The 24,878-nt window shown below is 42.6% G+C and overlaps 6 protein-coding genes, 1 long non-coding RNA gene and 1 other non-coding gene across 8 annotated transcripts; 2 read left to right on the forward strand and 6 right to left on the reverse strand.

Moving 5' to 3' along the window:
- The first annotated feature begins 617 nt into the window (after positions 1-617).
- Positions 618-1,186, forward strand: LOC145710551 (uncharacterized). The gene is made up of 2 exons (XR_014135051.1): positions 618-1,026; positions 1,067-1,186. It is a non-coding gene; the product is annotated as an uncharacterized LOC145710551 (long non-coding RNA).
- Positions 1,154-1,926, reverse strand: LOC145710547 (uncharacterized). The gene is made up of 3 exons (XM_081788315.1): positions 1,669-1,926; positions 1,399-1,623; positions 1,154-1,348 (listed from the first exon to the last, which is right to left on the reverse strand). The coding sequence occupies exons 1-3, from the start codon at positions 1,897-1,899 to the stop codon at positions 1,277-1,279; spliced, it is 528 nt and encodes a 175-aa protein (XP_081644441.1). The 5' UTR covers positions 1,900-1,926; the 3' UTR covers positions 1,154-1,276.
- A 38-nt stretch (positions 1,927-1,964) lies between these two features.
- Positions 1,965-4,102, reverse strand: LOC145710546 (beta-1,4-glucuronyltransferase 1-like). The gene is made up of 8 exons (XM_081788314.1): positions 3,869-4,102; positions 3,541-3,817; positions 3,271-3,495; positions 3,039-3,229; positions 2,804-2,990; positions 2,472-2,621; positions 2,320-2,421; positions 1,965-2,277 (listed from the first exon to the last, which is right to left on the reverse strand). The coding sequence occupies exons 1-8, from the start codon at positions 4,021-4,023 to the stop codon at positions 2,050-2,052; spliced, it is 1,515 nt and encodes a 504-aa protein (XP_081644440.1). The 5' UTR covers positions 4,024-4,102; the 3' UTR covers positions 1,965-2,049.
- A 180-nt stretch (positions 4,103-4,282) lies between these two features.
- Positions 4,283-6,154, reverse strand: LOC145707881 (acid-sensing ion channel 2-like). The gene is made up of 8 exons (XM_081785465.1): positions 5,891-6,154; positions 5,693-5,855; positions 5,459-5,611; positions 5,304-5,412; positions 5,216-5,255; positions 4,939-5,168; positions 4,760-4,890; positions 4,283-4,716 (listed from the first exon to the last, which is right to left on the reverse strand). Exons 1-8 carry the CDS (start codon positions 6,055-6,057, stop codon positions 4,465-4,467), a joined length of 1,245 nt encoding a protein of 414 aa, XP_081641591.1. The 5' UTR covers positions 6,058-6,154; the 3' UTR covers positions 4,283-4,464.
- A 2,092-nt stretch (positions 6,155-8,246) lies between these two features.
- LOC145706701 (uncharacterized) lies at positions 8,247-12,270 on the reverse strand. Its single transcript, XM_081784130.1, has 8 exons — positions 12,101-12,270; positions 11,149-11,266; positions 10,568-10,644; positions 10,386-10,519; positions 9,378-9,583; positions 9,264-9,337; positions 8,767-8,869; positions 8,247-8,716 (listed from the first exon to the last, which is right to left on the reverse strand). The coding sequence occupies exons 1-8, from the start codon at positions 12,268-12,270 to the stop codon at positions 8,696-8,698; spliced, it is 903 nt and encodes a 300-aa protein (XP_081640256.1). The 3' UTR covers positions 8,247-8,695.
- On the reverse strand, positions 10,688-10,760 carry TRNAF-GAA (transfer RNA phenylalanine (anticodon GAA)). Its single transcript has one exon. It is a non-coding gene; the product is annotated as a tRNA-Phe (tRNA).
- Positions 12,271-14,694: 2,424 nt separating the features above from the next.
- Positions 14,695-15,772, reverse strand: LOC145710548 (myosin regulatory light chain, smooth muscle-like). Its single transcript, XM_081788316.1, has 4 exons — positions 15,591-15,772; positions 15,176-15,324; positions 14,976-15,130; positions 14,695-14,931 (listed from the first exon to the last, which is right to left on the reverse strand). Exons 1-4 carry the CDS (start codon positions 15,746-15,748, stop codon positions 14,890-14,892), a joined length of 504 nt encoding a protein of 167 aa, XP_081644442.1. The 5' UTR covers positions 15,749-15,772; the 3' UTR covers positions 14,695-14,889.
- Positions 15,773-18,409: 2,637 nt separating this feature from the next.
- Positions 18,410-24,410, forward strand: LOC145707210 (unconventional myosin-VI-like). Its single transcript, XM_081784702.1, is given in 20 exon segments — positions 18,410-18,696; positions 18,930-19,170; positions 19,417-19,799; positions 19,847-19,924; positions 19,971-20,081; positions 20,257-20,523; positions 20,572-20,880; positions 20,929-21,047; positions 21,113-21,314; positions 21,365-21,842; positions 21,845-21,875; positions 21,972-22,167; positions 22,242-22,523; positions 22,569-22,702; positions 22,765-22,786; positions 22,992-23,152; positions 23,202-23,358; positions 23,406-23,567; positions 24,059-24,216; positions 24,261-24,410. Coding segments are annotated over 20 exon segments (3,747 nt in total). The 5' UTR covers positions 18,410-18,549; the 3' UTR covers positions 24,370-24,410.
- The last annotated feature ends 468 nt before the right edge of the window (positions 24,411-24,878 follow it).

The following is a 24,878-nucleotide window of genomic DNA, read 5'->3' on the forward strand; positions in this document are numbered from 1 at the left end:
CGGCAAAAATTCATAATTTAAAAATCCTGTGTCATTGTTTTGTTCTGAGCGGTTGAGTGTAGAGATGTCTACTGTTAGAAAGGCTACTGAAGGGTTCAGAGTTGCAATTTTTGCTGAGCTGAGCGGACCTGAGTATAGATTTCTCTGAGCTGAGATGGCCTATTTCGGAGGAAACTGAGCTGAGCTGGCCTTTTTCAGAGGTCATTGAGCGGAGCTGAGCTGAGAGACCTTTAGTTGAGCTTGATAGTTGAGCTGAGCGGACCCTAATTAGAGCTGAGCTGAGCTGTTTTTCCTGTCTTTTAAGTAGTCAAATTGTGTCAAAATCATTGAGCTGAGCTGAGCTAAGTGATAATTGTCTGAGCTGAGCTGAGCAGAGCAGAGCAGAAAAGATTATTTGAAAATAATTGAGCTGTCAGCTCAGAGCTGAGCTGAGTGAAAATAGTCTGAGCTGAGCAGATCAGATCATTTTCAAAAATCACTGAGCTGAGCGACTGCTCAGGTCACTCAGCTCAGCAAATTTGCAACTCTGGAGCTCAACGGTATTTTTCATTAAAAAAACAATCCCGAGGCTTTAGTTGGGCTGGAATTGTAGGAAAGCGTGGCATGGGTTTCAAGCGGCTGTTGTGGATTCACACATTTCTGTCAGTGAAAGGGGAACATGCAAAAAAATTGCCTCGGAGTCTTACTTTGGCGCTTTTATCATCTGTCGCGGGCTGTGCGAAAAGTTGTCTGTTTTTTCTCTTGATTATATTTCCTTCCACAAACTAGTCGCTCTTCAAATCATCCAAAAATAAATAGGAAAAACCGTCCTTCAACAACTTTTATTCTCAATTCCGATTCAAGAGCATCAGATTCAATGTCAGCGACAGAGGACGAATGCTTGAAGAAGCTGCAAGAGATAATTCCGGAGCATATCTTTTCCGAGCTGAGCGGTTTCGACGCTCTCAACTGTGCTCAAGACGAGCAGAAGACGATTCTAGCGGCGATGATGTACATCAGGGACCTGGAAAGACAAGTGAACAACATGTAGAGCCTCATTTCTAGCGCTGTTTAAAAATTCTTTCAGATACCCTGCTGGATTTCGAACGACAGGCTAGCCTTCAATCATTTTCAGACAAGCACTTGTCCAATAAATAATCCTGAAAAAAGTAAATAAGCCTTTTCTAAAGTTTATGGGGCCCAAGCAGCTCAAGCCACATAAACAACGAATTTATTGGTATTTTCAAGATTTAAAATCGGAAGCTTTTCTAACAATTTGAAGGGCAGTTGATAGATTTTATAGTGCATCTTTGACCATGTAAGGCGAGCCATCGAGTAAGTGCGCAGTTTCAAGGCACTTTTTCTTGTCCTAGAGAGAAGTTGAGAGATCAAGAAAAAGAAGACGATTGAAATTCTAACCTTGAAATTGGCGAACTTGACGACAATGTCCCGTGGTCCCTCCTCACTCTTCAGGCCGAGTCGCGTTGCGGACTCAATGTCCTTCACATCAAAGTCGACTTTTAACTTCTTCGAGAACAACTCGCGAATCATATTTTCGGGGTTTTCATCTCGCCGCTCGGGAATACCAGTCACATGAACATTTCGTTGCGAAGAGAAGCGTTCGATTTCCACCAATTTCTCGTGCTATTCCGCGAATTTCAATCGGCAATGGAGATAATAATCGTTTACCTGGCCTTCGATGATGTCTGAAAGACCATCGACTCCTCCAGTCAGCTGGTTGTGGCCCTTGGCGAGTGTTTCGTGTGTTTTGTGTAGTTTCCTCACGTCAGTAACGAGCTTTTCCAGTCGCTGATTTGTGTGGCGCTGTTTCTCAGTCAGGAAAATGGTCGAAAAGGCGAAAATCGCTCCCATCAAAATGAAGGGCGAAACGAGGAAGCCCGCAACCGCCCGAATCGACATATTTTCTGAAATAAGAAAAATAGGTTGATGAAGTTCTTAAAATTAATACTAATAGGTTGATACAAATAGACAAAAGGAAGGACTGCAGCAATTCGAAATAAATAAATACTAAATGGGAAGACACTAACAATGAGAATTACTTCCACTTCCTCAAGTTATCCTTGATGCGTATGTTCGTTTGATTCTGTTGTTGCGAGAATTGATGTGAGCCAAGGCTTTAAAGCCCTTCGGCACGAACGTCTCGATCGGCGCGCAGCTGTTCGGATTTTGGTACATTTTCAGAAGGACTTGCTGGTAGTGGAAATGGAAGAGAACCCAGTTTCGCGAGCGCCGACGGTTTTGCAGCTCTTTGATCTCTTTATCAGGGAATTTCCAGCCCTGAACTGAGAGTTAGAATTTCAAAACGAATGGAAAACCTACGTCGTGAACCAAAAAGGCTGTATTAAGAACTGCAAATTGGTAACCAGCTACGTGGAGCTCGCAAATTTGCTGGATTCGATCAAAGCCATAAACCATAAATCGCTGAATAGTACTGTAAACAACTGTGCTACAATTTAGGTATTGAAACTTACCTCGTCGAAATATGGAACCTTGCGAGTGGCAATATAAAAAGGCTCCCAAGACTTGGTCCACGACGAGTTGAAGCTTATTTCGAGTCTTTGTTGGCCTTGAATTTGCAGCCACTTTTTCGGCTGCTCCGGTTCATGGCACCATTTGCAAGTCTGAATTTTTTAACATTGATTGATACCGATGATAGCAGAGTCTGACTCAAATCCGGGGTTACGCCGCCACTAAGAGAATCCTGTCTTGTGATTGGCTGACAGGATAACCTGTTCGCCATCTGTGGCGAACAGCTTCAAATCCCGGGCAAAGGCCTGCTATCATCGGTATCTAAGATGCTCACCTCTTCGTGAAAACTGCGGACTTCGTTTCTATTGCACGAATCTGCCAGTTCTCGCTTATCATCAGGACAGCTCGAGCCTTTCTTCTTTTCAAAGACAGGGACGACAAATACCGTCTTTTCGTTCTCGTTCTTGTCGTAAAGACTGTGCCGTATCGCGAAATCGTTAAAATCCTCGCGTAGATTGAGACTTTAAAATTTGGGAATATTAATTGTATATAATCAAAATAAAAAGTACCTTGGCATCACGTCAACATCGATCAAGAAAATGAAAGCAGTCGGAGCTCCGCGACGAGCAGCGTTTCGAAGAACATTGTGGGGAAATGGTATGTCTCCGCCGTAGTTGGCCCGATCATCTTCGTCGCCGCCGTAGCTCTTGATCTGCTTGCGTAGATCTTCGCAGTCGTTGTACTCCAATCTTCCCGTCGACTGACATTTTAATCGCGAAAGTTTCATAATTAAATTCCTACCTTTGACAAATCGGCTGGCAAATTAATTGGATAGACGAGATGGAAAAGGACTCGTTCCCGCACCGCTGGGAAACAACTTTTGATGGATTCGATTGCGTCTGTCGCGAAGGATGCTTCAAGGCCTGGTCCAAAGACGCCGACTGAAATTGGACCAGTCCACCGCTCAGCAAGCGAGATGACGTGATGCAAGTGGTTGGCAGAGCACATTGTGACCAAAGTCACATCCTTTGATTTTTCAACTTTAATTTTTAAAAATATGACTCGCGCTACCTCGTATCTCCAATTTGAAAAGTACTCTGGAGAGATGAAGAACATTCGTATCATATAATCGCCAGAAAAGCTTGGCAGCACTCCGGCGGGGACGTGGATTTTTGACGGATTTGAGAGAGAACTCGAAACTGGTAACGAAGAAAATGGACGAGAGCCACGCGTGGACAAGGATGAAGATTTGGGTAGACTTGGCAAGGATTCCCAAACGCGGGTTGTGAAAGAAGAAATGGAAGAAAAGCCTGGTATCAGTTGAATCAAGTTTGGCAGTGATTTTGAGCTTGAATTTCGAGCGATGAGAAAATGAGAGAAATGAGTTCTGGCGGATTACCTTTTAGGCTTTGGAGAGTCGGTATCTGTAGCTGTGTCTATTCTGTACATGAGGTAAAAAGCGATAAAAAGGGTGAGCGAGACGAGTCCATAGAGAGCTCTTCTTATTCTTTGCGCCTGTGTTCTGAGTCCGCGTCTTTCTCTCCTTCGTCGCATTTCATCGCAAAGGCATTAAGTTAATACAAATGTCACTGTATTTTCTGTTATTCTAGAGTATTTTTGCCTTGGACTTAGGCCTTATTTGGTCTTCAAGCGTTGTTGGAATTTGAGATTTGATGGCGGGGCCGCGGGCAAGACACCAACCTTTGCCTTTGCACCATTTAGCGCTCCTGGACACCTCGTAAAGCTTTCTCCTGTTTAGGCCTGGATGACCCTTGCCCGCAAGCTGAGCGATTGAGCGATTGAGTGTGTTTGATCTTTATTACAAGTGTACAGGAGTTTAATAGGAACAGAACTGAGATCTGGATTATTTGCAAAGTTTGTAGCTGAAGCAAGCCAATTTTTGGAGAATTTTCGAGAAGAGAGTGCTCTGTACAAGGATTTAGATATTTTTCATAAGCAGATAAAAAATTGCTTTTTGGAAGAAATAATCTAATTTCAAAACCCTTTCAAAACATAATCAAGAACTCCGACTATCGTCGAAGCTGACATGCCGAGAATGAGACCAGCTGCGCCTCCAATGTCAGACATTAACGCTGCTTTCGTGTACTCGGGATGTTCGTGGATGTTAACTGCTTCATTGTCAAGGTTGAACATGACGGAGGTGAGTTTGAGATCGGGCAAGGCGTTAGGGTCGTGCGCGTAGTGGCCATATTGAATCGCTTCTACTTTCGTGATTCGAACGTCGCACTGATCAGAATACTCAACACTCAATAGCGAAACTTATTCGAACCTCTGGCGGACAAACGCAATCGCTGTAGTCATATTTTTCTTGAAACGGGACGATACACTGCGCGTGCTGCTTAAATGTACAAACTGGAAGACGGCCGTCCTCTTCCTTGATTGCAGGCGGAAAATACGTAGCTAGTAATGGCAAGTGATTGAATGGAAACGCATCGTATGAGTGTATACCTGTGCAGTTACAGTAATTCTTAGCTGCATTTATCAGGCATTCGTGCGTGCACTGGTTTTGCGTGTAGTTTTCGTAATGCACAAGAGACTGCGATGACTTTATGCATTCGGAATAGGGCTCACCGAGAAGGACTTTCCGTTGCTGTTTCAGGTCCACAACTGGTATCCCTCTCGTGACATCTGTGAGCATGATGTATTCTGGGCCCATGAGTGCTCGATCGTGCCGACCGCTGAAAGAAAGTAGCTTAGCTGCAGAATTCAAAGCTTTTAGGCTCACGTGATGTATATTGTGAATCCATCTAAGTGATGATTCCATCCTATAAAATAGAATTATAAAATAGAAATAAATTTAAGTGGCTTCCAACCACAATCTGTCCAGTCGGTTTTGTTGAATGCAAGAACCATCGACAGCGTCAACCGCCTCGAATAGGGTAGATTGTCGAATCTCTGCGGCTGAAAGCGCAAACAGGACCCCTTCATATTGTCGTTTATATCAGCGGAGGATGAATTTTTTACGGACCTGCTTCGAGCGGGCTAGGAGCCAACTCCTGCTGCAGTCTTGCCCTTGAAATTTGCACGCTACCATCAAAAAGGTTGATCGTATTCGCTTCTGTACACGCCCCATGTCGATCGAGTTCAAATAAGTCCAGTTGAGCATGCTTCCATGGCTCTCCTAATCCGTTCATATAACATTGGAAAGACTTTTTGTCAGTTACGTGTCGAAATTGCGAGAAAAATGTGGGTTAATGCGTACCTCGTGTTTTCCGCCATAGTAGTAGGGAAGAGCTTCTTCTAGCCCTGGGTATTCTTCTGCGAGTTTGAGCTTGGAATGGAGTGAGTTGAGGCACACGACTAAGCTAGGAAATTCGGCGAAGGAAGGCAATTGTTGCTTCAGGAGCGAAGGATATGATGAATATCTAAAATTTCAGCTCGTTTTTCACGGGAATTTTACCTTGCAGCATTTTCTCTTATGACGTTAAAAGAAAACGTTCCACCAACAACAAAGAAAACCACCCAGAATATCCGCCTGCATATCGAAATATTTCCATTGAGCACATACGAAAGACCTTGCGGCAAGTGTGCGACTAAAATCACATGTTCATCTAATTCGGAGGACATGTTATGCCAGCCGGAATTTTATTCATTCGCTGTTCACTTTTTCAATTTATTAGAAAAAAAGAACCTTCCGCGCTGCTCTCTGATTCCGATACAAATGAAAGACTGTCTCTTCAGCTAACTAGTAATAATAAATGTAGTATTAGTATTTAATAGCGCCCTGAGTAAATTTATCTTCACGTGACTTTTCTCGTGAAAATGTTTCGTAAAATTTTATTGTTCAATAAATAATTTTCAACAACAGCTTTGATGTTTTCTCAAGGTCAAGAAGAAAGTTACCAAACTCACTCACCTCTTATATCATTTACTCGCTGGCGGATGATGGATATTCTCGAATGACGCTATGTTGGGTTTTGAACTCGATTTTTTAGTTAATTATGATTCTAGTGAAAGCACAATTAATTCTAATTTACTAATTCAGAATTAAAAAAATAGCCATAGTCGCCATAAATTCGGGTTAAACCAATTTATGGAAGTGATTTTGAGAATCAGAGTTTTGATTGGCCGGCAGGCCAAATACAGCAATCTTATTGGTAATCCAAAAATGCATTTCCATAAATTGGTTTAGTCTGTTTTTAATGTTTAAAATGAAGAATGTAAGATTTTGGGAACAAAGCCCTTCTGTAAGTTCTTTTTGGATTGTGATTTGGTTTGAAATTTAGAGTGCGAGCTTGACTGACTGAGAGATTGAAACGTCTCACATGAATGTGTTGAAAAGTCTTTAAAAAAAGGCTCACCCGTCACTTGGCAACTCTCTTTCAGCAATTACCGCCGAGAACACACATTCAAGTGTGTTGCCTGCAGCAAGCCTTTCCTGATCTCTTAGCTCGAACTGATCGCAAGATTGTTTTTTCTTGATAGATCCACCCTTGACTAGCATATTTGTCTCTCTACTGTGCAATTCAGAATGAATGAATTTCTATTGATTAAACACGATCAAGATTTAAAAATTTATTTCTTTCGAAATCGAGTATCGTTTTGAGTCGCAGCGTTATTAAAGACACCGCTTGCAATCTGTTCATAACAAAATTAATAAATTATGAAAACAGTACAACTAGAGCACCCTCATGCGATTTTGGCAGTCGATTTCTTCATTATCGATTCTTGCTGCGAATTCAGATACATAAATACAGTTTCTTATTAATAGCAGAGCGGCGGCGTAGTATGTCTTTTCTAATTTATAAGTAATTTGAAAATGACATCAATTTCACTTTTCGGAGGACAGCTGGGTACTATTCAGTGTTTATTAATGCACAAACCTTTACAAGTAGGGTGGTAAGATTTCGTTAGGTGAATATTATCATTATTATCGGGCACTCAATAATTAACAAGAGGGCGAAGGAAGTTTAAAATACAGGGGCCAGATGTAGAAGAAGTGGAAAGCAGCAGTCTTCAACTCGTAGAGAGGGGTTATCATTCGAGCCTCTAGAATCTAGGCTAGTGGTTAGGGTTAGGGACTGGGAACTCTCAAAGGGGGCGGGCGGTCCGGGGGTGACGGCGGAAACCATTCTTTATAAAGAATGGTTCTTTTCGCAAAGAATGGTATCCGCCGTAATTAGCGCGGTGACGGCGGAAACCATTCTTTGTTCTAGAAACAATTTGTTTACCGAAAATGAATTTTTTATTGAAATTTATTCCAAAAAAAAATATTTTTTTTATTTAAATATCTGTTTTAATGAACTGGCTAAGTCACAGAGTTTCCTCGAAGACAGGCGCGGAGCGCACACCCGCTCGTTGACTGAATTTCACATCGGCTGCTTAGCCCAATTCTGATTCCCGAAAAGAACCATTCTTTATTTTTCGAAAGAAAAAGAACCATTCTTTGATTTTCAAAGAATAGTTCTTTTGCAAAGAACCATTCTTCATAAAGAATGGTTTCCGCCGTCAACCTCCGGGGGCGAAGCCCCCTGGTTTAGGCCTTAGGTGGGGGGGTGGTCCTGGGGGGTGTAGCCCCTGCGTTAGGTTTAGGGTTGGGGGCAGCTCGAATGATAACCCCCTACTACCCAACAGTCTTCAATTGGGAGCTCGAAGCTTCACTTTCTAACATGCGTGAAAATCATGGTCGACATATGTACCAGAACATCAATGATGCAATCGCGAATTTCCTGATTAGAAGGACTGACGAGAGTCCGTTTTTTTTTTGACATTTGCGAGAAATTTGAACGAGAAAGATGAAGAGATGAGAAGAAGTATTGCGCGAGTGACTACTTTTTATTATGTAGCAGAATTCGTGATGTGATGTTTTGCTTCTTTTGACTCTTCGTAAACGTAATGAAGCTTCTCATTTTCAGGCCTTGAGAAGAGGAATTGCGTTTATTCTGGCCCCAGCGACCACGAAGAAAACAGCAAACAGCGCAGAAGAATTCTCCAATGTCGTCGACATAAAGCCATCTAGCGAGCATTCTTTCATCATATGTACAGGGCAGCATCAGACGCTAGCTATATTTACAAAAAAAAAACGAAAAAATTGTGTGAAATGAAAGTTTTTGAGTTTTTCAAAAAATCGCTTTCATGAATTTGAAAAAAAAAAGAATATTGCGAATAAATCAATTATCCGCAATTATCAATGTATCTGAATATAAAGGGTGATTCATAGTTAGTATTTAACTGTAGTTTCTGTTCTTCGTCTTTCAGGGTCTTTTTAGCTCAAGCATTCGCCGTTCTGAAACAAGTGGTTTAAACTTTTATTTTTTTCGGCTCGAAATTTTGTACCTCGGCGATGGTTCCGTCTCTGCAGCAGACTTGATTCTTTCCCAAAGAGTAGACATTCATCTTGTTGCAGCAGCGCTGGCCCATTTCGGGTCGGTAGGGAGAGCTAAAAAGCAATTTATGCTTCTCTCTTGTATCCGGCCTATGTTTTTGGAGAAAACAAAATCTGCTCGATTTTCTAAGGCTCGCTGCCCTCAGAAACGTCAACTCTATCATCTGAACACGTCGAAAAAGTGACGAACGGTGATCTTTCTTATTCTCCACCCAAGTGGCCACTCTCCCTTTCCCCGGCATAATTTTAATTCAAGGATGTGATTGAAAAAAACACGGTGGATTCAAGGGGGATAATGGCGAAATTAACGACGCAGTGGTACTTTCCGGCCCACTTGATTTGACACTTGCTTGTGTAACTAAAGACGTGCAATCCCTCCTATTACTAAATCGGCCCCACTAGAATGCAACAAGTACAATTTGTTTTGATTATCGAATGAGCTACTTACTAATTTTCGAAAGAATCTCCGCAGCAGGCAAATCCATTGTGAACATTAACTTCTTTGGCGAGTTGGTAATCCTCCTTAATTTATTCGAGAAACAATTTTTCGATTTTTTCTTACCGAGAAAGTATGATGTGCGCGCTGAAAGCCCTTTGAGAAGGAATTGCCCTGGACCTGGCAGCTTTCGTCCGCCCTGAATCCGTTCGACTTGGCATTGTCGCTCTCTGCCACTTCATCGAGCGTGTCGGGCTGGACCTTTTCGGCCATGTCCAGCGCAAAAGCCAGGTCACACTCGCACAGATTCCGCTCGCAGCTGCCCTCCGCATCTGAACGTAACGTTTTCAAATGAGCATGTATGAGGTTTTAAGTTCATCGCCTGCCCTTTTTACATGTTTCATAAGTAGAGAGGGGCTATCATTCGAGCCATCCAATATCTCTAGAATCTAGTAGTTAGGGTTAGGGACTGGGAGCTCTTAGGGGTCCGGGGCGAAGCCCCTAGTTTAGGCCTTAGGTGGGGGTCCCGGGGGTTAGGGTTAGGGTTAGGGGCAGCTCGAACGACAACCCCCTACTACCGTTTCATTAGTAGTGCATGCTTCCGCTTTTTTTTGAAAGAAAATCATAGCGGGAAGTTGTGTAATGAGGAGTGTAATGTTCGTCAATTTAAAAAATGTGAGGCGAAAAAAGTCGGAGCAGGGATCCTTTTGTAGGGATGCTTAAGACTTGGCTGTGATTGGGGTGAATGACCGCAGCGACAACTAGCAGTTGGGTTTTGGACGCCCCGCCAAGGAAGCCACAAAGAAAGAATCAGACAGCGCTAGAATCTAAATTCGTGGAGCGAACTTATCACTTCCAAAAATATAACATTCATTCTCAACAGAGAAGGAAGGGATTCACTTCAGAAGTGGAGTGAATTTTGCCTGATAGAGAAAAAAAAACGTGTGCATTGGCACTCAGGGCCGGATAAAACTTGATCCGGCCAAATTTAAGCAATCGGTAAATGAGGAAGGTGTCAGTTATGGGATCAGCAACGTGCTCGTAACTGTTCACAAATCTTGAGCACCGTAAAGAGCACTTCAATTATCCACGTGAGCGTCTTTTTCCAAAAAGTATTATCCGCTTTGGGCTTACCTCCGCAGCTCAGGACACGCACGCCCGGGGCCGACTCGTATCCTCGAACTTTGTATTGCGTCGCGTCTGGGGAGCAGGAGCCAGAAGAGTTGATAAAGTTGCACTTGTGGCAGTTGTACAAGCGCTTGCAAGTTCTGAACGTCCCCGTTGGAGCCGATTTGTTGAAAATAAAAAGCGATTACCTGTCTACTTCGTCTTTTGGGCGACCTTGTCCACCAAGAATCGTCCGACCACGCGGCCAGCAATGGCATCCATATTTCTTGAAAAAAAAAATTTTATCTCGCAATAACGAAAAAAAGATTTGCCTTGACTGTGGATCGAACACAGGACCTTCAGATCTTCAGTCTGACGCTCTCCCAACTGAGCTATCAAGGCAGTGAAGGATGGCTGTCTTACGAAAATTATATAATATTCTTGCGCTCAGCTCAGCTCAGTGATTTTTGAAAATGAGCTGATCTGCTCAGCTCAGTTCAGACAATTATCACTTAGCTCAGCTCAGCTCAATGATTTTAACACAATTTTACTGCTAAAAACGCAGTAAAAAACGGCTCAGCTCAACCAGCTCAGCTCTAATTAGGGTCCGCTCAGCTCAGCTCAACTACCTTAAAAAAGGTCTGCTCAGCTCAGCTCCGCTCAATGACCTCTGAAAAAGGCCAGCTCAGCTCATTTACCTCCAAAATAGCCCTGCTCAGCTCAGAGGAATTTTAACTCAGCTCAGCTCAACAAAAATAAAGCAAAATTTGCAACTCTGGTATGCGCTTACCTTGAAGATAGAAATGAACTTGTTGGGCGGCTTCTGCAGCATGAACATGGTCATTTTCATGATTCTGCCCATATTTCGAACCCTGATTCCTCCATCAACAAAAGTCGGCTTCGGCTCACTAAAAACAGTGTTGATACTCATTGATGATCAGTGTTCAAAAAAGAAAGTTGTTGTGGAAAGCGCGAAAGAGAGATGCTGTGGGACTCGTGTTCCCTTCGCCATCGACACAAGTTACAAACTTTTTCGCGTGTTCTAAAAGTCGAACACGGGGTAAAAACTCGCCGCTCCAAAACGCCTGTTTTACTTTTATATAAAATTCAACTTTCAATTTTGTAATGATTATGATCGTTGATTCGGGGAAGAAACGATTAACGTGGCTATCAGTATCAATGTTCCAAGCGGAAGCGTAAAATCTTACAAATGAGCGATCCTCCTCACAGAGAGGGAAGCGACTTCTCGAAGACTGGAACTAGATAATTACAATAACCAGCGCGTCATCGAAAAACTGCCTGTTCATCACAAATCATGACATCGAAATCAACATCGAATTTGTCAATTATCGAATTTACCATCAAAAAATTTAGCGAAAAAGCTATTTGAGAAAAGCTATTCAGAAATTTTAAGCATTTGCATAAAGTCTTATTTAGCTTTGCTTGTCACGTTTTTGGGAGACGGCGTCTCGTTGAATTGAGGCCATGAGATTCTGATTAATTCTAAGAGAGCTAGAGCTTGATGCAATTTCCATATCGACGGGCAGTGGTGTATTTCACGCGCAGCACACACGTACTTTTTGCTTCTACACCTCGCGCGCTTATTCTATTACTCCAGGCGAATAACTTTACGTACAATGGGTTCCTCTACTCCCGCCCCGACCCTAACCCTAACCCCCAGTAGAGGAACCTATTGTCCAACAAAGGAAGGAAGCATTCTACTAGTAAAAACGGCGACTTACGAGCTCTTGAGAACAGGAAAATCGTCGAGAAACTTGGTAGTAAGAGAAGTGTCGTTTACTTGGTACATCCAGACTTGATCGTCGTCGAATGCGTCCATGTAGTCTGGGTATTCGGGCTCATTTCTTTCGATGACGAATGAGCTCTCGTCTTTTCCATGGTCAGAAAGCATTTCAAAAAGACAAAAAATAGACTACCGATGATAGCAGGCCTTTGCCCGGGATTTGAAGCTGTTCGCCACGGATGGCGAACAGGTTATCCGGTCAGCCAATCACAAGAGAGGATTCTCTTAGTGGCGGCGTAACCCCGGATTTGAGTCTGCTATCATCGGTATTTTACATATTGGAATCTACTCTATCTCTAAATCTCTTCTTCTCTCTCTCTCTTTTGCTTTCTGCCACTCTCCTTTGTCCATCACTATCGATCCGAGAGCTCCCATGACCAATCCTCCATAAGAAAAGAGTTTCATCTTTGCTTTTTGCGTTTGTTTGTGTTGAAATATAAAAAAGGCGTTTCAAACTAGTGTTTCAAGTCGTGCGCCAGGGAGTTGTCACTGCTCGTCTCTCGAAGTGGATGATTCTGCTCGGCAGGAGACGACGAGATTCTCCTAAAAGTGAGCGCGCACGATCGTCTCGCGAGCGCCCCACTCCAGGGCGCCTGCGCGACGAGCGATGGACCATCCATCCGATCAACAGCTGAGCATATCTGATTGAATCTGTCAGAATCGCACTCAAGACGTGGAAACTTTTCTCAATCCTTCCCGGTTACTTTCTCATTAATTTTCTTGACGGCCTGGACTCGTTACTATTTATTTTCCCAGAAGCAAAAAAAAAAGAAAAAGTGAAAATTTGTTCCATCAGGTCTAAATTTCGTTCCCTTCCCCGCAAATGAAAATTTAAAAAATGTGGATTCCTGAAAAAGAAGATTCCAGACGAGCAACTGACTGGAAAAGCCAAAGCCTTTTTCTGACTGTAGCGCGCTTCTAACTAAGTAACATAATTAGCAGTCAAGAAATATTCAAAATATTATACTTTGCTTTTGAGGTAATGCATGTTTCGGAGAAGTGAATAAATACTGTAGCTTCAACACGTAGAATCGCAGAGACAACTGAACTTTGCATAAGAGACGCTACTTAACTTACACTTTTTTTTTCACAAATTGGCACCGTAATAAACTGTTTGGTGCTCTAAAAACACGTTTGCCGCAATTGAATCTTATTAACTTGGTGCCATACGGAAACCGTCCTGCGATCGCAATCATTGTTGTATTCATTGTTTTTGATCAAAATTAATGGAAAACCAAATGGAGCGTTTCGCGCAGTTTGGAAGGTGCGAGTTCGTGAACGTGAGATGACGCGCAAACACTTCAATCGCAAAAGCATTCTCCAAAGTGTTTCCTTATTTTCTAAGAAAATTTCTAAAAAATACCGCTGAGCTTTTCTAATCTAAGGAAAAATATGATGTCACATCATCGTCTTCGAATAAAATAAAAAATCATGAAGTTTTTCCTGTAGATCTCACATATCCAGAAGTACACTCTTGATAATTCTTTCAAAATGGCTGACTTGGGAAAAACTGTGGAGGGAGCTGGACCAGAATTGCAAATTTGCTGAGCTGAGTAAGCTGAGCTGGCCGAGTGAGCTGAGCAGTCGCTCAGCTCAGCTCAGTGATTTTTGAAAATGATCTGATCTGCTCAGCTCAGCTCAGCTCAGACAATTATCACTTTGCTCAGCTCAGCTCAGCTCAATGATTTAAACACAATTTTACTACTAAAAACACACTAGAAAACAGCTCAGCCAACCAGCACAGCTCCGCTCTAATTAGGGTCCGCTCAGCTCAGCTCAACTACCTTAAAAAAAGGTCTGCTCCGCTCGATGACCTCTGAAAGAGGCCAGCTCAGCTCAGCTCAGAGAAATTTTCACTCAGCTCAGCTCAGCAAAAATAAAGCGAAATTTGCAACTCTGAGCTGGACTGCATGAAGAACGAAAGTAAATCATATAGTATGATTCATATTTGAAAAAAATCCAGATGTCTTTTATTCTGAAAAATATTATTTTTAAAAATAAATATTTATAATTTTAAATGAATTTAATTTTTTTTTTTAATTTTTTAAATATTTATTTTGAAAATAAAGTCGATCTTTTTTAGTCTTTTTTCAAGATAGTAAAAGCTTGTGAATTCACTCAGCAGGGGTCTTATTGAATCATGAAAACACGAGTGAGAGCAGCTCAGTTATTTCTTAATATAACCTCAATGCGAAGAGTAAATTCTTTACCGGGAAGGGACGAGTCATGCTTGTGCGTCTTACTCCGGAAGAGAGTCTTTTTTTCCCGAGTGCGAAATTTCATAAGGCCGTGAGAAAAATGAGCTTCTAAAATTGTAAATCCCTTTGTAAATCTTCAGTTCTTGTCTTCCCGTCCGTCCCGAATTCCGACTGAGGTGGCCGATGACGACTAATCGTGTGGAATATGTGAACCCTCTCATCAAATCACTCAAGAAAGAAGAACCGTTCACTCTCAAAGCATTTTTGATGGGAATTTATTTGACACTATAAAACTAGAAAAAGAAGGCATGAAAAGAACATATCGACGAGTTACTTATGAATGGTTCGAATCAATTTTATTACCGGTTTCATGTTCCGACTAGAGTCCCCTAAAATGTGAGTGTGTGTGTGTCGACAAGTGAAAATGCGCAAGTACAGGTTTACATACAAGTCAAAGCGTAAAGAACGCGTGATCTTTACGCTTATCGGTGAAGGGTTTATAAAGGGTGCATCGCAGGGGCTGCGTGATTTATTCTTCTTCCTGACCGTGGGTGATGATGTAGCAGAGAGCCTTAAAAGTGACTGAAAAAAGGGCTTCGAGGAAAAGGGGCGTACCTTGTAGTCGAGGTTGCCGGAAACATCAACTGGGGCGAATTCCATGAGAGCATCGACTTCTTCTTTGGAGAATCGAGTGGCCTCGCAGGTAAGGGCTTCGATAAGTTGGGAGGAATGGATCTTTCCAGTGCCAGCGGGGTCGAGAACCTTGAAAGCTAGAACGCGCGAATTGAATCAAAAACCATCGGTGTTCAGAGTACCTTCGATCATGACGTCCTCGGGGTCAGTGCCGTGGAGCTTCTCAGCAAGCATGTTAAGGAAGGTAGTGAAGTTAAGAGCGCCAGAAGCTTCGTTCATCATCTTTTCGATATCAGCATCTTCAACGTTTCGGACACCGAGGGACATGTAGCTAGAAAAAAGCGTTCCGTTTTAATTTTCCCTTTTTGCGCGATATTATTTAGTTAGGAAGGTAGCTAGCTTGATTGGCCTCTCACGCCTGTTTGGATTAATAATTTGAAAAAAACGCTTTCGGGTGGTTTTGGCCGAGTGGCCTCGAGAGCGTTTTTCTTTCATGGGGCCGAGCAGCGGATGGAAGGAACCTTTTATTACGCGCTCGAGAATCGTAATTACGCGGAAACATTGATTTTCACGCTTTCGATTATGCTTGATACTCACGTGGATCGGAGATCGTTCTTGTCGATGAAGCCGTCTCGGTTGGAGTCGATCATTTCGAAGGCTTCTTTGAATTCTTGGAGCTGGGTCTTCTCGAACATGTTGAAGACATCAGAGCCCTGGCAGACGACCTTCTTCTCCTTCTTGTTTCGTCGACCCATTCTGTGAGACTGTTGCGATTCCGAGAGTGATCTGAACGAATCTCTGACTCAATTCTCAAATTCCCTCTAGGCTACTACCTTGATAAGAGTGCTCTGGACTGGTCGGAAAGTTCTCCGACCAAATAGAGCTCCGGCGCGGGGCGTCACCTGTCCAAGAGGCAGCTGACACTGTCTCATCCGGCTTAGCGCTGCAACCTTTAACACCCGAGATAGTACTAGCGCGCAGCAATCAATACCCATATACAGAGTTGCAAATTTTGTGAGCTAGCTGAGCTGAGCTATCTGAGCTAGCTGAGCTACAGCTCAGCTCAGCTCAGCTCAGTAATTTTGAGGTGTGGGTCAGCTCAGCTCAGCTCAGCTCAATTTGACCTCAGCTCAGCTAGCTCAGCTCAATGGTTCTTCGAAAAGAGCCAGCTCAGCTCAGCTAGCTCAATTTTAACCTCAGCTCAGCTAGCTCAGCTCAGCTCAGTCTATTGAGCTGACAAAGTTCGAACCACTTTTGATTGGTCTATTTTTCAAAAACTTCAACGTATTTTCTATTCATGCTTTCCTGTTGGTCAATTTTAGATAGAAATAATTTGAGTTTTCTTTGAAGCAAGAGAGAAATAATATAAAAAAGGGCTTCCAATATAAAAATAATAAAGTACAGATGGTAAATATGTGATTGCGAATGTGAGAGACTGGTCTAGGGGTGTGCGAGGGCAGGGGCTCCCTGTCCATCTACGCTAGAAGGTTGAAACATTGGCACACCCACATAAATTATACCACTGTATAATATTTTGGAGGATTCCTTATTGTTAAATGACAGAATAATTTTTTTATGTAAAAAAAGTGCGATGTTGCGAGTGAGATGCTGGTCTAGGGGTGTGTGAGGGCAGGGGCTCCCTGTCCATCTACTCTAGAAGGTTGAAATTCGCTTCAACACACTTTTTTGGCATTCCTTGTAGTAAATAAAAATCAGCTTTCTCAGCTCAGCTCAGCTAGCTCAGCATAAAAAAATGGTCAGCTCAGCTCAGCTAGCTCAGTTTGAGAAATCGACAGCTCAGCTCAGCTCAGCTCAAAAATTTTCAAATATGCCCCAGCTCAGCTCAGCTCAGCTCAATTTTTTTGAAAAAATCCAGCTCAGCTCAGCTCAGCTCAGTTGTTTATATAAGGGGCCAGCTCAGCTCAGCTCAGCTCAATTTCGACCTCAGCTCAGCTAGCTCAGCTCAGAAAAAATTTTCAAAAATTTGCAACTCTGCCCATATACGGAAATCCTTGGCGAGCCCGATTTAATCATCAAAATAACCTGCTTCCCGAAGTATTTGTATCAGCACTTCTAGCTACGAATATCGACCTCTAGAAACAAACGATCTTTTGCTTGAGCCTTGGAATCTTTGACTTCTTCTTCGTGAAGAAATTGTATTTTGATTCGTATAATTTTCTTCCCCCAGCTGACGAATTTGGAGAATTTAAGTTCACCCCTCTTTTTCACGTTCTCGAGGATGTCCTCTAATGTATTTTTACAGAAAGTAGCTTCATCAAACAAGCTTTCTCAAAAGGTTTATTCTTACAGGGATCGTCAAATGGAACAACTTTCTAATGCGCTTTAGCCTTTTTTTAGTTTATTTTATCTAGCCCGATTACATTATCAAAATCGCCCAATTTTTATCATTGACCAGAGTTGCAAATTTTGCTTTATTTCTGCTGAGCTGAGCTGAGTAAAAATTTCTCTGAGCTGAGCTGACCTACTTATGAGGTTACTAAGCTGAGCTGAGCTGAGCTGGCCTTTTTCAGAGGTCATTGAGCTGAGCTGAGCTGAGCTGAGCGGCCCCTAATTAGAGCTGAGCTGAGCTATTTTCACTGTGTTTTTAGTAGTTAAATTGTTTTAAAATCATTGAGCTGAGCTGAGCTGTCAGAGTTTATTGATAATTCTGAACTGAGCGGAACAGATCATGCTCGAAAATAATTGAGCTGAGCTGAATGAAAATGGTCTGATCTGCTCAGCTCAGCTCAGCTCAGCAAATTTGCAACTCTGTGATTGACAGTTTTCGTTGTCTATTTATGGAATTGCAAGTAATCAGGGCAGCTTAGCAGCTTTGGAAGTACATTTGCCTTCATTACAGTACTAAAATAGTGTGTTAGTTTGTGTGTGCCATTTCCAGGTTGCATCTTTTTCAGTTTATTATTAAATATTTTTGCCAAGACATTAATCTCAGCGAAAAATGCGTGATTTTCAAAGAAGAAAAGTTCGATCACGTAAAAGTGCGGATAAATCTATCATTGTTCTTATTGAACAAAAAAAGTGCTCTTTTCGCACGATTTGAATCATCCTCAGCAGATGAAGGCCATTTGGCAAAGCTCAATTTACAAAAGTGGTCTGAGGAAGAGCCGGTAGAAGAAGCCGGGTACGCGATGTCACACGTGTCGTAATAATTGCTTTTCTCGGAGAACAGGGCGAAGGGTGCCTCGTTTGTGATGTCTAATCGAAGACGTCTGATCTGCTTGCTGACCCATGACAAAATTGAGAAAGTACTGCGCTTTTCCGCGTTGAGGAGTGGGTGATTAGTCCCTTAGCTTTTAAAAAACAGGACCCGTGGGAATTGGAACGTGTCGTAACGCTTGTCGTAGCAGGGAGCGTGAGTCATAGGCTGCTTCGGGCACAAGGCCTGCGGCGAACAATGCCAGCAGCGATGAAAAGAGACTTGGAAGGCTGCTGCTTTATCGGCGAAGCACATTATTAAGCAGTAGAATTTAACTTAGAGCAGTTTACAGGCGAGTGTTTGAACTGCACTGACGTTGTTATTTACTCGGTGAGGCGAATGGAGCATGACAAAGATGGAGCGAAGCCAGAGCAGAGCTTCCAGCAGAACGCAGACGGCAAGCAGGGCAACCGAGAGAGAATGAACCTAGACGATGTGGTCTGGGCGCCCTGCCCTAAAGATGGCTACAAAACCGCCAAAATCAAAGTAAGAGAGCGCCCTGTATTACTCCTTCGATCAATACAAACAATATGCAGGTGTATTTTTATTCCTCAAGTAGGAAAAAAATACTCCTATGAAATTCATTTCCGACTAATGCGGGATGTATTTTTGCTATTTTCTTGAACTGCGAAGTTGATCTAACTCGATCCGGGATATTCATAAAATTCACTAAATTCATTAAATTCGGCTCAAAATAGAAAGTTTGTATTTATTCGTAGGACATCGGAGCAACAGATATAACAGTGAAATTCTCCGACGGCTCTCCTGGTGTCTTTGGCTATGACGACATCTATCCGACTGAGAAGGACTTGAAACGAACCGTGGATGACAACTGCGCGTTGATGTACTTGAACGTGGCCAACTTATTGAACAACTCGAAGGAGCGCTACATCAATGACAAATTTTACACCTACGTTGCCAACATTCTAGTCGCCATTAATCCCTACAAGAATATTAAAGGCATTTGCTCACAAAACTATCAAAAATGCACAAAAGCGCGGTTATTTAAACAGTATAAAAGTGAGTAGAATAGAATCTATCATAAAGATTCTGGAATCGCTAAGGAATTAAAAAAGATTGCTCAAATTTACACAATGACGGTTTATTGAAGAAAAATTTCAAAATCGTCAACTCGAGTCAAAGCAAATATGAAATAAGTTATTATGGAATTTTCAGTTCCGATTAATTTTTGAGCAGAAGGATAAGGTTTTTATGATGCTGCTACAATCAAAGCCTATAAAGGCAAGTCGCTTGGAACTCTGCCCCCACATTGCTTTGCAATCGCTGACAAGTCGTATCGTGATATGAAGGTGTTCAATCAGTCGCAATCCGTGATTGTTTCCGGCGAATCCGGCGCCGGAAAAACAGAGAACACCAAGTTCATGATCAACTACCTCGTGCACAACTACGGCTCAGGACAAAGCTCGCTTGATGCGAAAATTATTGAAGCGAATCCGCTTCTTGAAGCCTTTGGAAATGCGAAAACCGTTCGAAACAACAACTCTTCCCGCTTTGGAAAGTTTATTGAAGTCCACTTTAACGAGAAGCACGCCGTCGATGGCGCTCAGTTTTCACATTATCTTCTTGAGGTGCGCATTTCTCACGTCTTTTTATTGTAGTCGTGTTTGCCTTTTAGCGCTCAAGAATCGTCTCGCAGAACAAGAACGAGCGCAACTACCATATCTTCTATCGACTATGCGCTGGAGCCCCTGCCGTAAGTGGAGCTCGACGTTTTCTTTCCTTTTTCTAACCTTTTCAAGGATGTCAAAGGCGCTTTGAAGCTACAAGCGCCCGAAGCATATCACTACCTAAATCAAGGCGACACGAGGCTCTTTGGATCACAGCTAAAAGATCCCATGCTGAATGATAAGGTAAACATCGGAAATCTCTATAAGACTTTAGAAAACTATCGTTATCTAGAACTAAACCAATTTATGGAAGTGCATTCTTGAATTACCAATAAGATTGCTGTATTTGGCCCTTCGGCCAATCAAAACGCTGATCCATAAATTCACTTGCATAAATTGGTTTAACCCGTTTTCTAAGGGCGATTTTGTCCGGACCGAAAACGCGATGAAAAAGATCGGAATGGCAAAAGACAAAAGAATGGATGTTTTTAAAATTGTCGCCGCAGTTCTCCACCTCGGAAACGTAGAAATCATTGATGGCTCGAATGGTGGAGCAGAAGTAACGCCAAAAGGTATTCCAGCGATTAATGCTGCTGCAGAGCTTCTTGGAATGGATGCAACGCAGCTGATCGAATCGATAACAACGAGGGCGACGAAAATTCCCGGAGAAGCGACATTAGTCAAGGTACTCTTGACACTTTAGGAGCTTGAATTCCAGGGTTTTTTCTTTTAGAAAGCTTTGATTGCAAGAAATGCTATTCATGCCAGAGATGCTTTGGCAAAAGCTCTCTATGCGAAACTTTTCGACTACGTGTGTGAATTGATCAACAAATCCATCCCTGCTGGTGGCTCTAGCTTCATCGGCATTCTGGATATCGCAGGTTTCGAGTACTTCGAGAACAATTCCTTCGAGCAGTTTTGCATCAACTACTGCAACGAGAAGCTCCAGCAGTTTTTCAACAAGCGAACTTTGAAAGATGAAATGGAACTTTACAAAACTGAAGGTCTCAAAACAAAAGGCGTTGAATACATCGATAACCAGGTATATGATGTTTGCAGACAGAAGCATATCCTTACTTGCCTTTCTCAGGATATGATCGAGCTGATCGAAAAACCCCGCGTAGGAATCATTGACGTTTTGGATGAAGAGATGAAATTGCCTAAGCCGCTGGACTCTCACTTTGCGGAAACACTTTACAACAATCACAGGTATTAAAGCTCACCTCTTCTCATTCTGAGAGACAACTGGCGCGAAGTCTCACGCCCTAAATAAGGAAAAACGGGCGCTTCCTCTCGCCCCGAAAATCACCTGTGACAAAGTACAAAGCGCTGACTGACTCTGAGGCGTTCATTTTGCGACATTTCGCGGGAGCTGTTTGCTACAATGTCAACGGCTTCGTCGACAAGAATACGGACGGCCTTCATGATTCCCTCCTCCAACTTTGCGCCACTGCCAAACATTCCATTCTCGTCAAGGTAGCAAAATTAATTATATAAAATCACTTCATCATCTTTCTCAAAAAAAGATGTTCGCCGCTGATGCAAAGCGAAAAACCGGCCGCGGCAAACTTCAACTCAAATCAAATGGTTCCACCTTCCGGACGAATTTGAACATTCTGATGGAGAAGCTCAACTCAACTGGTTCTAGCTTCATCCGCTGCATCAAGCCCAACGAGAAAATGGCGCCACAAGAATTCAACGGCGCAAGTATCATGAGCCAATTGCATTCTGCTGGTATTCCCGCTGTTTTGGAGCTGATGCAAGCTGGCTATCCCTCCAGGACGCACTTCTCCGATCTTTACGGAATGTACAAAAAGCACATGCCGGCGAAACTGTCGAAGCTGGACCCGAAATTGTTCACTCGAGCTCTTTTCCAGGCGTTGGGACTCAACACCAACGATTTCACCTATGGCGTGTCCAAAGTTTTCTTCAAGCCCGGAAAATTCGCCGCCTTTGATCAGATGATGAACGGCGATCCAGAGCACCTGCGCGAGATGCTCAAAAAGTTGAGCAGTGGCTCATCAAAGCCAGATGGAGGTAAGACAGCGACATAATTATGTGGTTTTCTTTTGCGTGTTTTCGTGGACATTGCACTCGCTACTGATAATCGGACATAATACAGTATCTTTTCAGATACTACATTCACGGCGTATGGATGGCGATCAAACTCGAAAAGAAAATCGAGTATCGAAGAGCTGCAGCAACAACAGTTCAGGCCTACTGGCGAGGATGGCTCGTCCGTCGTCGACAAAAGCTCGTTTTGGAGCTCTTCCGTCGATCCAAGAATCTCGTCGCTCGATCAGATGAGCTCATTCAAGCGGCGTCGAAGGTATCCTCTCCCACGGGCGCTTATTAATATTCTGATGACGTGAATAATGAATTAGGACCGACCTTTATCTCTAGGTTCCGAAAGGTAAAGCGCGTGACGACATGCTCAAGCAGGTCCAAAATTATCAATCGCAGCTGAGCGCGGCGCAATTAGCCACGAAGAAGTTGGCACTCGAAAAGAATCCCCAGACGAGTCCTCAACTCAAAAAGATCGATCAGAATATTCAGGCGCTTCTAGCCCAGGAAGGCAAGCTCATGAAATCGATTGCCTCGCTTAGTAAAGCAGAGCAAGAACGGCTCAGAAAACTGGAAGAAGAACGCAGGCGGAAAGAAGAAGAAGAACGCCAGCGAAAATTGGTAAACGAAATATTCTCTTGAAATTTGCTAAAGTCAAGTTAAAAGGAAGAAGAAGAACGAAAAAGAAAGGAGGAAGAAGAGCGAAAAATGCGGGCAGAAATGGAAAAACAACGAAAAATTGAGGAAGCAAGGCAAAAGAAGAGGAACAAAAATGCAAAAGATCCAGGCTCAAATGGTGTGTAACTCTATTATACGGTATTATTTTAATACCTCTATTATATCAAGTTAAATTTTCGAAAAGTCAAAACGGCAAAACTGGACCAGTAATTTTAGCGCTTATCTAAAAGAGCATGAAAAACTGGTCCAGAATAACATGACGTGAGTGAATTCTTATCACTCGATTGCAGGAAACTCTTCCTCTGAAAATACCCACATTTTCAGCAAGCAGAGAGCAAAAAGAGTGAATAAAAAGTGCCCTTTGAAAAATTTGAACATTATGAAACGAATTTCAAAGAAATGAATGTTTAGGAAGCCGACATGGCAAGGACCGCTGCTGAGGAAACTGCGAAGCGACAACGGGAGGAACAAGAACGACGCGATAGGGAGCTTGCCTCGCGACTTCAAATGGAGCAAGATGAAGATGCTTCTCAAATTGGTCTATCCACAGCTCCAACGCGGCAAAAGAATATGTAGATTTTTGAGTTCCACGTTGAACCGATTGATAAAGTTCTTTTCTAGCGCCAAGAACGAAAAGGGACAGAGATATGACCTCACAAAGTGGAACTACGCTCAACTGAGAGATTTTATCAACACAAGCAGCGACGTTGAAATGATAAAAAGTTGCAGGGAAGAGTTTGCGCGAAGACTGCAAGCTTATCACAAGTGGAAAGACCAGGTTATTCAGAAATTACGCGTTTGAAAGTAAATTTTCTTTCAATTAAGAACAAAGCATCTGGGCAGAGCACTGGAACACAGTCAGAAGCTAGAATGCCCGATAACGTTCGTGCGATGGCGGAACAAGCTGTCAGTCAAACGGGTTCATCAGCGCCGGTGACAGTAAATAAAAAACAGCGATACTTCAAAGTTCCTTTCAATCCTCGACAGGTAATGGAGATTTTAGATTAAGAAGGTAGATATCAAGAATCGCGATTTTCCGTCAGACTTTTCTCCCAAAGTTAAAATAGTGACACCCTTATTTTACTTTGGAAACAAAAACTTTAGACCTTTCTCTATTTCTTATGGAAGCTGAAATTTCAAATTTCAAAAACAATTTTGACAAAATTTTTCGTCAAAGATCGCTAATTTTCCTAAAATGGGCAGTTCGGCGACAATCGAAGGTGCCAGATTTGCATTGTAGCACCTCGAAAACTCAAGAAATCTGAATTTTTGGTTTCCATAGGAAAGAGATAATTGCCGGAAATAAATTTTGAGCAGAAAAAATAAGGGGGTCACTATGTTAAAAATATGAGAAAACCCTGACAGGAAATCTGATTCTTGATATCTACCCCCTTAATAACTACCACTTGCTTAATCATTTCGAATAAAGATTTATGTTGGTACATGAGAGCGATGTTCTATTGACTTTTGAGTTTTAGGGAGGTGCGAAACTAGGTTGGTGGTATGCTCACTTCGATGGCAATTACGTGAAGCGGCAGATGGAGCTCCATCCGAACAAAGAGCCCATCCTGCTAATTCGTGGAAGACATGACTTGGAGATGTGCGAGCTGAGTCTTGAGAAAACCGGACTTACAGGGTGAGTTACCGGCGGCGGTTAGTTGGTATTAGCATAAAATTCAGTCGCAAAGGCGCCGAGATCTTCCCACATATATTCGACGAGATGTGGGAGCGCTGTGGTGGGAAGCTCATTACCGATTGGAAGCCGCCACCACGTAGAAAGCAGAACTGAAGCTGACTGTGCCCAGTATTACTATCACTAGAATATATTTCATCCAAATTCAGAAAAATACCTGCTCCAGGTTCAAACAAGAAGCTGGGCAATTTGCTCGCAATCTTTCAACTAGAAAAAGAGAAAGGCCCGTCTTTTTTAATATTTTAGCCGGTTTTTGCATTAACAGCAGCAGATCGACTAATGTACTCTCGAGCGGCTTGGTTCGGCTCTTTGGTAAAATCAAAAAGCTCAGAATATAAAAATCAAGCAGTTTATTATTTATCCTTCTTTCTGAATATTGATACGGCCAGGACTAATCCATTATCGTGCTTCACCGCAGAAAAATCGACACAGAGCAAGAGCAGTCTATGAAAACAAGCCAAACATAAACGGTTATACATAACAAATCACTCTCTCTCTCTTTCTCCGTCAAGATTTGAAATCGCTATCTCCTGGAGAAAATTCTGATGGGACGAAAAATGCTAGCTTTAAAATTCTTGTGGAAGTCTTTCTCCGTCGCTTTCTTT

This window comes from Oikopleura dioica, chromosome XSR (assembly GCF_907165135.1).
Source record: "Oikopleura dioica chromosome XSR, OKI2018_I68_1.0, whole genome shotgun sequence".
NCBI lineage: Eukaryota > Metazoa > Chordata > Appendicularia > Copelata > Oikopleuridae > Oikopleura > Oikopleura dioica.